At 36.8% G+C, this 14363-nt stretch overlaps 1 protein-coding gene across 22 annotated transcripts in view; it reads right to left on the bottom strand.

Moving 5' to 3' along the window:
• CCDC7 (coiled-coil domain containing 7) overlaps positions 1-14363 on the bottom strand; it is a 440951-nt gene that overhangs the window by 309283 nt on the left and 117305 nt on the right. For all 22 annotated transcript variants that reach the window (XM_050804671.1, XM_050804673.1, XM_050804674.1 and 19 more), the window contains 2 exons: positions 5660-5722; positions 3433-3657 (listed from right to left, as the gene is read on the bottom strand). In XM_050804671.1, coding sequence (XP_050660628.1) covers positions 3433-3657; positions 5660-5722 — 288 coding nt within the window. The remainder of the gene's footprint in view (positions 1-3432; positions 3658-5659; positions 5723-14363) is intronic.

The raw sequence follows: 14363 nt of genomic DNA, 5'->3' as shown, positions 1-14363 counted from the left end.
CCCAGGAGAGCTCTATCAGCAGAAAAAATGAAATTAATTTATAGTTACAATATACACAAAAACCTTATTAATTATGGGATCAATAAAAGGGAAGAATACATCTACCCCACTGATGCGCAATTATCCTCTTTACAAACAGTATCTTACATGTTATTCCTTTACCCAGAAATTTTCTTTTCCGAAAATTGAAGACCAAACTGCTTGATTTAGCATTCGATTCAGGAATTTTCACAATCTCATACTTACCTATTAATACTCATGATAGGCAGCCTCTAAAATGGCTACCAGCGATCCCTGCTCATGGTGTTCACGCCAGTGGTATACCTTTCCCTTGTGTGTGAGCTGGCGCTAGTGACTACTTCCACTTTTAATGAACAGGATATGACAAAAGTGATGGAATGTCACTTCCAAGATTAGATTCTCTCTCTGTCTCTGTCTCCATGTCGATTTTTCTCCATCTATGTCTCCCTATATCTCACTCTGCCTTTGTTTCCATGTTGTAAGCTACATTATGGAGAGGCCCCTATAGCAAAGTACTGATGTCTCAAATCAATAGCCAGCAAGAACCTGAGGCCTAACAACAGTCATGTGAGTACATGAATGAGTTTGGGAGTACATCCTTCTCCAGTTGGACCTTAAAATACATACAGCCAAGGGTAATGCCTTGGCTACATCCTTGTGAGAAGGAACCTGAGCCAGAAGACACAGCTAAGGAACATTAGGATTCCTGACCTACAAATATTCTGAGATAGTACATGTTTGCTGTCTATACCACTAAATTTTGGCATAATTTGTTATGTTGCAAAAAATAACTGAAACAGTACTTTTGTTTCTCATTTATCTTTTAACCAGATACATTTTAGGAAATGGAGAAGGGAGAAACAGTGTTTCAAGCAGAGAACAAAATAGGCAAAATACTTAAGGTTACAGAAAACACCATATGTTCTATAAACTTAAAGAAGGTTCAGTGTAGCTAAAGCATAAAATATATGATACACATGTGCATATGAAAGCATGTGCAATAGCCTGGGGGGATAATTAAAGATGAGGCTGGGGCCTCAGGAAAAGACCAGATCTAACAAAGCCTTAAACCATAATTAGGACTTTGTTCTTAAAGTAAGGGCAGTAGAAAGCATTCAAGATTTTAGGCAAGAAGGTAACAAACAAATATCAATTTTTGCAAGATGACTAGCCACCAACAAGGAGACTGGCCTGGAAAGAGAGAGACCAATTAGAGTCCTGGTGGGAGCTTGACTAACAGAACTGTCAGTAATATTGACAAAACTGGACAGAATTTGATAGATAATAATTGGGTCAAGACGAAGGAAAAGAAGAAATAACAGTGATGCTGGACTTTATAGTTTCAGCAATTAGATGGATGAGGATGCCAGGAGACTGAATACTGAGAGATAAAGCAGGTCTGAGAAGAACTCAATTGGTTCATTTAGGGACATGGTGAATTCTAGATGTTTGAAGTCCATCGAAATAGAAAAATTCAGTATGTTAATGAATAATAGGTCTGGAAATGAGGTGTAATTCAAGTTAGAGATAAGAGATTTATATGGCCCTAGAAGCCATGAAGGTATATGAGCATGTTCAGAAAGAGTATATGGAATAAAAAGAAACTCTAGGACAGAACCCAGAGAAGTACTAACATTTAAAGAATGAGCAAAGCAAGAGGAGACCAAAGAGGCGTTCCAAAAATATATAAGGAAAACCAAATAATTATGCTGTTTCTCAAACAAACTATAGACTATCTATGTACCCCAGAACTTAAAGTATAATACAAAAATATTTAAAAATAAATGATTAAACATGGTTAAATGCTGCTAAGAGGACAAATGAGATTAAACTATAAATCATCTGGCCGGGCGTAGTGACTCATGCCTGTAATCCCAACACTTTGGGAGGTTGAGGCAGGTGGATCACCTAAGGTCTGGAGTTCGAGACCAGCCTGACCAACATGGTGAAACTCCATCTCTACTAAAAATATAAAAACTTAGCCAGGTGTGGTGGCAGGCACCTGTAATATCAGCTACTCAGGAGGCTGAGGCAGGAGAATCACTTGAATCTGGGAGGCAGAGGTTGTAGTGAGCTGAGATCACAACATTGCACTCCAGCCTGGGCAACAAGAGAGAAACTCCATCTCAAAAAATAAAAAGAAAGAAAGAAAAAAACTATAAAGCATCCTTCAGAATAGCATCAAATAGATTTGTTGTAACCTTGGCAAAAATAGTTTTAATACGGTGATTGAGAAAGAAGATTACAGTTAAATTACTATAAGAACATGGACAGTGAGTATAAACTTCTATTACATCAAAATCTCCAATAATGATATCTCCTGTTTCACTATTACCAGAACAAGCCATCTGAATACATGACATTATATACACCATCTGTGCAAAGAACCTAGCATATAATAGATGTTTAATTAATGAGTGTTAAGCTAGATACACAAGAAGACAGATGTGTATTGATCTATATATAAACCCACTAAAATTAGAATCACTTATGTGTGAAAGCAATGTGATGTTTTAGCTACTGTTCTGCTAAGGTTCATTTTAATATTTAATCTAACTTTTTCTGTCATATATGAAAACCTTTGTTTTGGATTAGGAGATAAATACTGGGAAACAGAAAACAATAAAGCTTTTAACAAAGCAAGTTTCAAATGCAGCCATGTAGACAAGCAAAGAAGATATCTTCAGATGTGATTTTGGAGCTGGAAAGACCTGAATTTGAAATCTAACTCAATATTACTCACTGTAATGTGGCATGGCTAATTTTTTAAAGTTTTGGTTTCATCCTCAAAATGGAGGTGCTAATAGCTATCTTATGGTCTTGTGTAAATGACTAGCCCATATACATAGATATAAAATGACTAGCAGATTTTATAATAATGGCAGATATAAAATGACTCGCAGATTTTATAATAGCAGCTATAAAATGACTAGCAGATTTTAAGTTGTGCTGCTTCTTTTGTTCTTTGTCTTAAAGCAGCTGACAGACAATCCTACATTTCTTTAAATATTTTATATTCAATTCAGTGTACCTTACTCCATTTATATACATGACCTAACAACTTTAATAATTTTTATTGCCCTCAGAGAAACTGTCTTTATTATATATCTTTCCAGGAAGAAGTTGAGGTCATTCACAATAAAAATTACACAAAAAGAGAAGGTAAAAATAAAGGACTCAAATCTCAGATGCTGATGTGGTCATTCAAAATCAGTATATATTTAAGTCATAGTTTAGTATTCAAGATAATAATGAGTTGACATATCCAGAAGGTAAAGGGAAAAAGTAAAAACAAACCCAAAAACAGAAGCATGATTTTTTAAATAACATATACAAATGAAGTAAATAATAATATAAAAGACAAACTTCTCACAACATATACTACTGTCTCCATTTTGGTTATTTCCTCACCTGTGGATATTCTTGGATTTTATCACTTGTCTTCTGTCCACCTGAATCTGAAACCAGTGATTTTCCTGTTTCCTCCTCCAGTGGTATAGTTTTTGAATCTTCACCTTTAACTTCTGTTTGACTATTACCCACTCGCATGGTTGTCTCAGTTTTCCCCTCACTTTTAAGTAACTTCCTCTCTTGACTTAGGAAATAGTTAAGTTGATGCTTAGCTTTTTCAGCTTCCTGTTTTTAAAAAAGTACCAGTTTATTAAGCATTTTCTGATATTTTCCTGCCAATACTACCACATTCAGAAATCTACATATATTTATGCCTACATGATTTCTCAACTCATTTTTACTGAGTTGAAGTGAGCAAAGGTAAGCTATTGGCATAATTCATACTTTAATAATCCCGCAGTTAAAATCAGAAGTTATGAAGAAACCTCTTCCACCTTTGAGGGCTATTTTTATACCCACGAGTTTCTCCTGGCTGTTATTTTTAAGGCTCTAATTATTATACAAGCAAAATAAAAATTCATATAAGGTATATATTATAAAAACTGATAGACTATAAGAAGGATAATTAGCACCTATAATATCAAAGAATGAAATAAAATGTGGAAAACAACTTATTTATTCTGGAATAAAATTCTTCTCAAAAATGTCACTTTTTATAATTTTTATTTAGTCATACAATTAACTTACTTATATAAAAGAATATATAAACAAAAAGAAAATTCACAAATAATCTCACCTCATAAAGAAAAATTACTATTAACATTTTGAGGTATATCCTTTCTAAACTTTTCTAAATATAGCTAGTGTGTGTATATATATATACACACTACATATATATACACACACACACATACACACTATATACACATATATAGTGTGTGTACATATATATATACACTAGCTATATTTAGAAAAGTTTAAATATATATATGCAGGTTTTTTTGCAACCTCTAGTCTCCTGGGTTTAAGACATCCCCCCACCTCAGCCTCCCAAGTAGCTGAGACTACAGGCTCACACCACCACACTCAGTCAGTCTGTGTATTTTTAGTAGAGACAGGGTTTCACCACATTGCCCAGGCTGATTGCCAACTCTTGGGCTCAAAGTGATCCACCAGCCTCGGCCCCCCAAAGTGCTGGGATTACAGGCATGAACCACCATGCCCAGCCAAATTTTTTAAATGTTTATCTAAATTGGGTCATACTATACATACTCACATATTATGCTCTTTTCATTAAATAATGTCATAGATATGTTTCTATAACAATAAATGTACATTTAAATCAGAATAGGTAACAGAAGTACGTTTAATAATATACCATAATTGTCTTAGCAAACTCCTTATCAATGGACATTTAGATCATTCAAAATTTTTGCTATGACAACATATGACATTGTACATACTTGTGCAAACTCTCTGTATACCTGTATACTTTTTTCTTCTTTAGGACAAACTTTTAAAAGCTTTTATTGAGTGAAAAGGCTACATCTTTCCAAGTTTGCTATGTCTTTTCTGTCTCCCAGAAAAGACATAACAAATATCTTTCATACTTCTATTATCAAAAAAATGATGAATATATCAATTCATACTTTTTTGATAATAGAAGTATGAGAAAAGTTGCTCATTTCAGTATATAACCACAAATACTACATATTTCTGTCCTTTACATTTTTACCAAGATGGGAGGCAAAACAATTTTATAATACACAAATATACTTTTGTATATTCATTTATGAAATGCTTATAATACACAATTTTATATTACACAAATATATTCATTTATGAAAAGCTTATAGTTTTTTTCATTTCTTATAGTATTATTTAACTAGAATTTTAAAAAGAGTAATAAGAGTTAACATCTTGGTTCAACTAAGTTTAATTGGAATGCCTGCAGTATTTTACCTTTAAGTATATTGCTTATCAGCTTGAAATACATTGTCTTTTTTCTTTTCCTTTTCTTTTTTTTATACTGCAACCATGACAGATGAATAGATTGCCGTTATTAGCTTAAGAAAGTTTGTTTTTCTTTATATCTCACTATTTTTGATAAGAATGAATATTAAATTTTATTAATATATCCCTAATGCATAAAATGAATATAGTTTAAACCTGGCCAAACAGGAGGTAGACCTCTTAGCTTACAAAGCAAAAATTATTCATTTGAAAAGTTCTTTGTGGATATTTTCTTTACTTGTTAACAATGTTAAAGAAACATGACATCCTTTACCTGTAAAGCCTGTTTCAATTGCTCCTGAAGGACTTTGTTCTCAATTTCCAGACGTGCTACTTTCTAGGAAGTAACAAGAGGGAAAACCGTATTTACTTTGGTATTTTTAATTAATTTAGTTTTACCGGTATTACTTTTCTAAAACCCATAGATAGCCAAGATAAGATTTGAGCATAGACATTGAACTGCACACCTTTCAGGTGTAATGATGGATAATGCCTGAAGCTAAAGCTTCCTATTGATTTTTCACAGGCAAACTGAGCATGAATCGGGGAAATTACGATTGCAATAAATTAAACGTTTCATTTCTCCTTTCCTCTAGGCCTGAAATATTTAAAAAGAAAAATTTCAAATTTTACTAAAAGAAGAACCTTTACTCTTAACAAAAATAAACATTGTTCTGGCTTTGTGCAAATGAGCAAATTCTATTTCACGTGATGTTCCAGGAATTCTCCATCAAATTAAAGACACTTTGAGGACCATATTTAGAGTTCCCAGTTTTGCTTCTGATATGACTGAGTTCTCACTGGACAAATGCTGCCACACATAACAACCATAAACTCTGGACTAAATACAAGTATCAACAATAGGAGAACAATCAGGAGTAGGCAGATTTGTTAACTGTTTTGTTTTATTTTATTTTATTTTTTTTTATTTTATTTTTTAGAGACAGGGTCTTGCTCTGTTACCCAGGCTAGAGTGCAACAGTGGGTTCCTAGCTCACTGCAGTCTCAAATTCATAGGCTCAAGTCATCCTCCTGCCTCAGCCTTCCAAAGCATGGGGATTATAGGCATGAGCCACCACACACCCAGCCAAGTGTAAGTAGATTCTTGAGGGAAGGTGACACTTGGAGGAAGGGAAGAACTCTAGGTAAGATTCTCATTTTTGTGGTTTTTAGTTTGAGAGCAATTCCTATCTGAGCCATTCAAGGTGCCTAATAGCTGATTTTAAAACCACCAGAGGACAGAGTTCAGGACAATTCAAGCCACTGGAAAGGTTAGAGGGAAATTATACACAGAAAAGAATATAAGAAAGGGAGCCCCAGATTCTTTGTATAAACTCTACCCAAATCTCCACCTGACCCCTGAACCACATATGCATAAAGAAGACTAAGCAGCCTAGCAAAAGCTAAAAAATCTAAAATACAATTTGAGCTGCTACCTAAATATATAATTTACATTTTGAATCCAATAGTATTAATTATATATTAAAGAAAAAAAAACATCAGAAGAATATAACACAATCTAGGGTTTCAAGAATATGATATTCATAATTGCCAGGATATAATTTAGAAATACTTGACATTTGAAGAAACAGAAAAGTGAAACTAATTCTTAAGATAAAAGACAATGAGGGGGGCGGAGCAAGATGGCCGAATAGGAGCAGCTCCAGTCTCCAACTCCCAGTGTGAGCGACACAGAAGACAGGTGATTTCTGCATTTTCAACTGAGGTACTGGGTTCATCTCACTAGGGAGTGCGGGATAGTCGGTGCTGGTCAGCTGCTGCAGCCCGACCAGCGAGAGCTGAAGCAGGGCGAGGCATCACCTCACCTGGGAAGTGCAAGGGGGAAAGGAATCCCTTTTCCTAGCCAGGGGAACTGAGACACACAACACCTGGAAAATCGGGTAACTCCCACCCCAATGCTGCGCTCTACCAAGGATCTTAGCAAACGGGCACACCAGGAGATTATATCCCACACCTGGCCGGGAGGGTCCCACGCCCACGGAGCCTCAATCATTGCTAGCACAGCAGTCTGCCATCTCCCAGGCAAGGAAGCAGCGAGGCTGGGGGAGGGCGCCCACCATTGCTGAGGCTTAAGTAGATAAACAAAGCAGCTGGGAAGCTCGAACTGGGTGGAGCTCACAGCAGCTCAAGGAGTCCTGCCTGTCTCTGTAGACTCCACCTCTGGGGACAGGGCACAGCTAAACAACAACAACCACCACCAAAAAAAAGCAGCTGAAACTTCTGCAGACACAAACGACTCTGTCTGACAGCTTTGAAGAGAGCAGTGGATCTCCCAACATGGAGGTTGAGATCTGAGAACGGACAGAATGCCTGCTCAAGTGGGACCCCTGAGTAGCCTAACTGGGAGACATCCCCCACTAGGGGCAGACCGACACCCCACACCTCACACAGTGGAGTACACCACTGAGAGGAAGCTTCCAAAGCAAGAATCAGACAGGTACACTCGCTGTTCAGAAATATTCTATCTTCTGCAGCCTCTGCTGCTGACACCCAGGCAAACAGGGTCTGGAGTGGACCTCAAGCAATCTCCAACAGACCTACAGCTGAGGGTCCTGACTGTTAGAAGGAAAACTAACAAACAGGAAGGACACCCACACCAAAAACCCCATCAGTACATCACCATCATCAAAGACCAGAGGCAGATAAAACCACAAAGATGGGGAAAAAGCAGGGCAGAAAAGCTGGAAATTCAAAAAATAAGAGCGCATCGCCGCCTGCAAAAGGAACGCAGCTCATCGCCAGCAACAGATCAAAGCTGAACAGAGAATGACTTTGACGAGATGAGAAAAGAAGGCTCCAGTCCATCAAACTTCTCAGAGCTAAAGGAGGAATTACGTACCCAGCGCAAAGAAACTAAAAATCTTCAAAAAAGAGTGGAAGAATTGATAACTGAATAATTAATGCAGAGAAGGTCATAAACAAATTGACAGAGATGAAAACCATGACACGAGAAATACATGACAAATGCACAAGCTTCAGTAACTAACTCGATCACCTGGAAGAAAGAGTATCAGCGATTGAGGATCAAACTAATGAAATGAAGCGAGAAGAGAAACCTAAAGAAAAAAGAAGAAAAAGAAATGAACAAAGCCTGCAAAAAGTATGGGATTATGTAAAAAGACCAAATCTACATCTCATTGGGGTGCCTGACAGTGAAGGGGAAAATGGAACCAAGTTGGAAAACACTCTTCAGGATATCATCCAGGAGAACTTCCCCAACCTAGTAGGGCAGGCCAACATTCAAATTCAGGAAATACAGAGAACGCCACAAGATACTCCTCGAGAAGAGCAACACCAAGACACATAATTGCCAGATTCACCAAAGTTGAAATGAAGGAAAAGATCTTAAGGGCAGCCAGAGAGAAAGGTCGGGTTACCCACAAAGGGAAGCCCGTCAGACTAACAGCAGATCTCTCGGCAGAAACTCTACAAGCCAGAAGAGAGTGGGGGCCAATATTCAACATTCTTAAAGAAAAGAATTTTAAACCCAGAATTTCATATCCAGCCAAACTAAGTTTCATAAGTGAAGGAGAAATAAAATCCTTTACAGATAAGCAAATGCTTAGAGATTTTGTCACCACTAGGCCTGCCTTACAAGAGACCCTGAAGGAAGCACTAACATAGAAAGGAACAACCGGTACCAGCCATTGCAAAAACATGCCAAAATGTAAAGACCATCGAGGCTAGGAAGAAACTGCATCAACTAATGAGCAAAATAACCAGTTAATATCATAATGGCAGGAGCAAGTTCACACATAACAATATTAACCTTAAAGGTAAATGGACTAAATGCTCCAAATAAAAGACACAGACTGGCAAACTGGATAAAGAGTCAAGACACATCAGTTTGCTGTATTCAGGAGACCCATCTCACATGCCGAGACATACATAGACTCAAAATAAAGGGATGGAGGAAGATCTACCAAGCAAATGGAGAAAAAAAAAAAGCAGGGGTTGCAATACTAGTCTCTGATAAAACAGACTTTAAACCATCAAAGATCAAAAGAGATAAAGAAGGCCATTACATAATGGTAAAGGGATCAATTCAACAGGAAGAGCTAACTATCCTAAATATATATGCACCCAATTCAGGAGCACCCAGATTCATAAAGCAAGTCCTTAGAGACTTACAAAGAGACTTAGACTCCCATACAATAATAATGGGAGACTTCAACACCCCACTGTCAAAATTAGCCAGAACAATGAGACAGAAAGTTAACAAGGATATCCAGGAATTGAAATCATCTCTGCAGCAAGCAGACCTAATAGACATTTACAGAACTCTCCACCCCAAATCAACAGAATATACATTCTACTCAGCACCACATCACACTTATTCCAAAATTGACCACATAATTGGAAGTAAAGTACTCCTCAGCAAATGTACAAGAACAGAAATTGTAACAAACTGTCTCTCAGACCACAGTGCAATCAAACTAGAACTCAGGACTAAGAAACTCAATAAAAACCGCTCAACTACATGGAAACTGAATAACCTGCTCCTGAATGACTACTGGGTACATAACGAAATGAAGGCAGAAATAAAGATGTTCTTTGAAACCAATGAGAACAAAGATACAACATACCAGAATCTCTGGGACACATTTAAAGCAGTATGTAGAGGGAAATTTATAGCACTAAATGCCCACAAGAGAAAGCTGGAAAGATCTAAAACTGACACTCTAACATAACAATTAAAAGAACTAGAGAAGCAAGAGCAAACACATTCAAAAGATAGCAGAAGGCAAGAAATAACGAAGATCGGAGCAGAACTGAAGGAGATAGAGACACAAAAAACCCTCCAAAAAATCAATGAATCCAGGAGTTGGTTTTTTGAAAAGATCAACAAAATTAATAGACCGCTGGCAAGATTAATAAAGAAGAAAAGAGAGAAGAATCAAATAGATGCAATAAAAAATGATAAAGGGGATATCACCACCAACACCACAGAAATACAAACTACCATCAGAGAATACTATAAACACCTCTATGCAAATAAACTAGAAAATCTAGAAGAAATGAATAAATTCCTGGACACTTACACTCTCCCAAGACTAAACCAGGAAGAAGCGGAATTCCTGAATAGACCAATAGCAGGCTCTGATATTGAGGCAATAATTAATAGCCTACCAACCAAAAAAAAGTCCAGGACCAGATAGATTCACAGTTCAATTCTACCAGAGGTACAAGGAGGAGTTGGTACCATTCCTTCTGAAACTATTCCAATCAATAGAAAAAGAGGGAATCCTCCCTAACTCATTTTATGAGGCCAACAGCATCCTGATACCAAAGCCTGGCAGAGACACAACAAAAAAAGAGAATTTTAGACCAATATCCCTGATGAACATCAATGCAAAAATCCTCAATAAAATACTGGCAAACCAGATCCAGCAGCATATCAAAAAGCTTATCCACCATGATCAAGTGGGCTTCATCCCTGGGACGCAAGGCTGGTTCAACATACACAATTCAATAAACCTAATCCAGCACATAAACAGAACCAAAGACAAAAACCACATGACTATCTCAATAGATGCAGAAAAGGCCTTTGACAAAATTCAACAGCCCTTCATGCTAAAAACGCTCAATAAATTCGGTATTGATGGAACGTATCTCAAAATAATAAGAGCTATTTATGACAAGCCCACAGCCAATATCATACTGAATGGGCAAAAACTGGAAAAATTCCCCTTGAAAACTGGCACAAGACAGCAATGCCCTCTCTCACCACTCCTATTCAACATAGTGTTGGAAGTTCTGGCTAGGGCAATCACACAAGAGAAAGAAATAGAGGGCATTCAGTTAGAAAAAGAAGAAGTCAAATTGTCCCTGTTTGTAGATGACATGATTGTATAGTTAGAAAACCCCATTGTCTCAGCCCAAAATCTCCTTAAGCTGATAAGAAACTTCAGCAAAGTCTCAGGATACAAAATTAATGTGCAAAAATCACAAGCATTCTTATACACCAGTAACAGACAAACAGAGCCAAATCATGAATGAACTTCCATTCACAATTGCTTCAAAGGGAATGAAATACCTAGGAATCCAACTTACAAGGGATGTAAAGGACCTCTTCAAGGAGAACTACAAACCACTGCTCAGTGAAATAAAAGAGGACACAAACAAATGGAAGAACATTCCATGCTCATGGATAGGAAGAATCAATATTGTGAAAATGGCCATACTGCCCAAGGTAATTTATAGATTCAATGCCATCCCCATCAAGCTACCAATGACTTTCTTCACAGAATTGGAAAAAACTGCTTTAAAGTTCATATGGAACCAAAAAAGAGCCCGCATTGCCAAGACAATCCTAAGTCAAAAGAACAAAGCTGGAGGCATCGCACTACCTGATTTCAAACTATACTACAAGGCTACAGTAACCAAAACAGCGTGGTACTGGTACCAAAACAGAGATATAGATCAATGGAACAGAACAGAGTCCTCAGAAATAATACCACACATCTACAGCCATCTGATCTTTGACAAACCTGAGAAAAACAAGAAATGGGGATAGGATTCCCTATTTAATAAATGGTGCTGGGAAAATTGGCTAGCCATAAGTAGAAAGCTGAAACTGGATCCTTTCCTTACTCCTTATGTGAAAATTAATTCAAGATGGATTAGAGACTTAAATGTTAGACCTAATACCATAAAAACCCTAGAAGAACACCTAGGTAATACCATTCAGGACATAGGCATGGGCAAGGACTTCATGTCTAAAACACCAAAAGCAATGGCAACAAAAGCCAAAATTGACAAATGGGATCTAATTAAACTAAAGAGCTTCTGCACAGCAGAAGAAACTACCATCAGAGTGAACAGGCAACCTACAGAATGGGAGAAAATTTTTGCAATCTACTCATCTGACAAAGGGCTAATATCCAGAACCTACAAAGAACTCAAACAAATTTACAAGAAAAAAACAAACAACCCCATCACAAAGTGGGCAAAGGATATGAACAGACACTTCTCAAAAGAAGACATTCATACAGCCAACAGACACATGAAAAAATGCTCATCATCACTGGCCATCAGAGAAATGCAAATCAAAACCACAATGAGACACCATCTCACACCAGTTAGAATGGCAATCATTAAAAAGTCAGGAAACAACAGGTGCTGGAGAGGATGTGGAGACATAGGAACACTTTTACACTGTTGGTGGAATTGTAAACTAGTTCAACCATTATGGAAAACAGTATGGCGATTCCTCAAGGATCTAGAACTAGAAGTACCATATGACCCAGCCATCCCATTACTGGGTATATACCCAAACGATTATAAATCATGCTGTTATAAAGACACATGCACACATATATTTATTGTGACACTATTCACAATAGCAAAGACTTGGAATCAACCCAAATGTCCATCAGTGACAGACTGGATTAAGAAAATGTGGCACATATACACCATGGAATACTATGCAGCCATAAAAAAGGATGACTTTGTGTCCTTTGTAGGGACATGGATGCAGCTGGAAACCATCATTCTCAGCACACCGTGACAAGAACAGAAAAGCAAACACTGCATGTTCTCACTCATAGGTGGGAACTGAACAATGAGATCACTTGGACTCGGGAAGGGGAACATCATACACCGGGGCCTATCATGGGGAGGGCGGAGGGTGGAAGGATTGCATTGGGAGTTATACCTGATGTAAATGATGAGTTGATGGGTGCTGAAGAGTTGATGGGGCACAAGGATATATATGTAACAAACCTGCACGTTATGCTCTTGTACCCTAGAACTTAAAGTATAATAATAATAAAAAAATAAAAAAATAAAAAATAAAAAAAATTTAAAAAATGACAATGAGCAAAGAGTGATCCCAAGCAAGACAATCCAGATTTTAAAATTCACATATGGATATTTAAAGGAAGTATAATAAAAATGTCCAGTATAAAGGAAAATATGCTCATAATAAATAAAAATATGGAAATATTAGCAGAGAAATATAAACTATAAAAATGCAGGGCCACACCTATAATCCCAGCATTTCAGGAGGCTGAGGTGGGAGGATTGCTTGAGGCCAGGAATTCAAGACCAGCCTGGGCTACATAGCGAGATGCTATGTCTATAAAACACCATTTGAATTAGCTGTCCATGGTGGTACACACCTATAATCCTAGCTCCTTGAGAAGCTGAGGCAGGAGGATCATATGAGCCCAGGAGCTCAAGGCTGCAGTGAGCTATGATCCTGCCACTGTACTCCAGCCTGGGTAATAAAAATAAGACCATGTCTCTTAAAAAAAAAAAAAAAAAGATAGTCAAATGGAAATTCTGGACCTGAAAATCGTGATATCTGAATTTAAAAATATAATGTATGAGCATAAGAACAGATTAGATCTGATGACAGTGGAAAAAGTCAAACCACTTGAAAATATATCAATACAAAATACCCAATCTAAATACAAACAACAAAGTTTTTTTTAACTAACAGATACTGAGGCAACTGTGGGATAAAATCAAATGTCTAATATGTAATTATATCCCATAAGGAAAAGAGAGAGAGGAAGTGGTAGACAAAATATTTTTAAAACAATAATACATTGAAAATGTCCCAAACTTGGTGAAATTAACATACTCAACATGTTCAGTGCTGCCCAAGTTGATATTTACAAAGAAAATCATGCCCACACAAAACAAAGCCAAACTGCTGAAAACCAAATAAGACGAAAAAAAAAAAAACAGTAAAAGTGGCCAAAGAAAAATGACATATTATACAAAAGAAAATGATGATTTTAATAATTGCTTCTCATCAGAATAAACATGAAAGCCAAGCAAAAAATAGAAAAAAAAACTTTACAGAATAATGTCCCTTTTCCAAAACAAAGTTATTTTAAGAAACAAAAGAAATCCCTAAATCTACATTTTATTCTCATTGAAATTTGAGAGAACATAGCATCTATAAAACAGAAGCATGTGATAATGGGAACAAAAGTAAACCTTAC

The sequence above is a fragment of the Macaca thibetana genome, chromosome 9 (genome assembly GCF_024542745.1).
Source record: "Macaca thibetana thibetana isolate TM-01 chromosome 9, ASM2454274v1, whole genome shotgun sequence".
In the NCBI taxonomy this organism is placed as follows: Eukaryota; Metazoa; Chordata; class Mammalia; order Primates; family Cercopithecidae; genus Macaca; species Macaca thibetana.
Note: the sequence above shows the minus strand (reverse complement) of the source record. Positions and strands in the feature narration are given on the sequence as shown.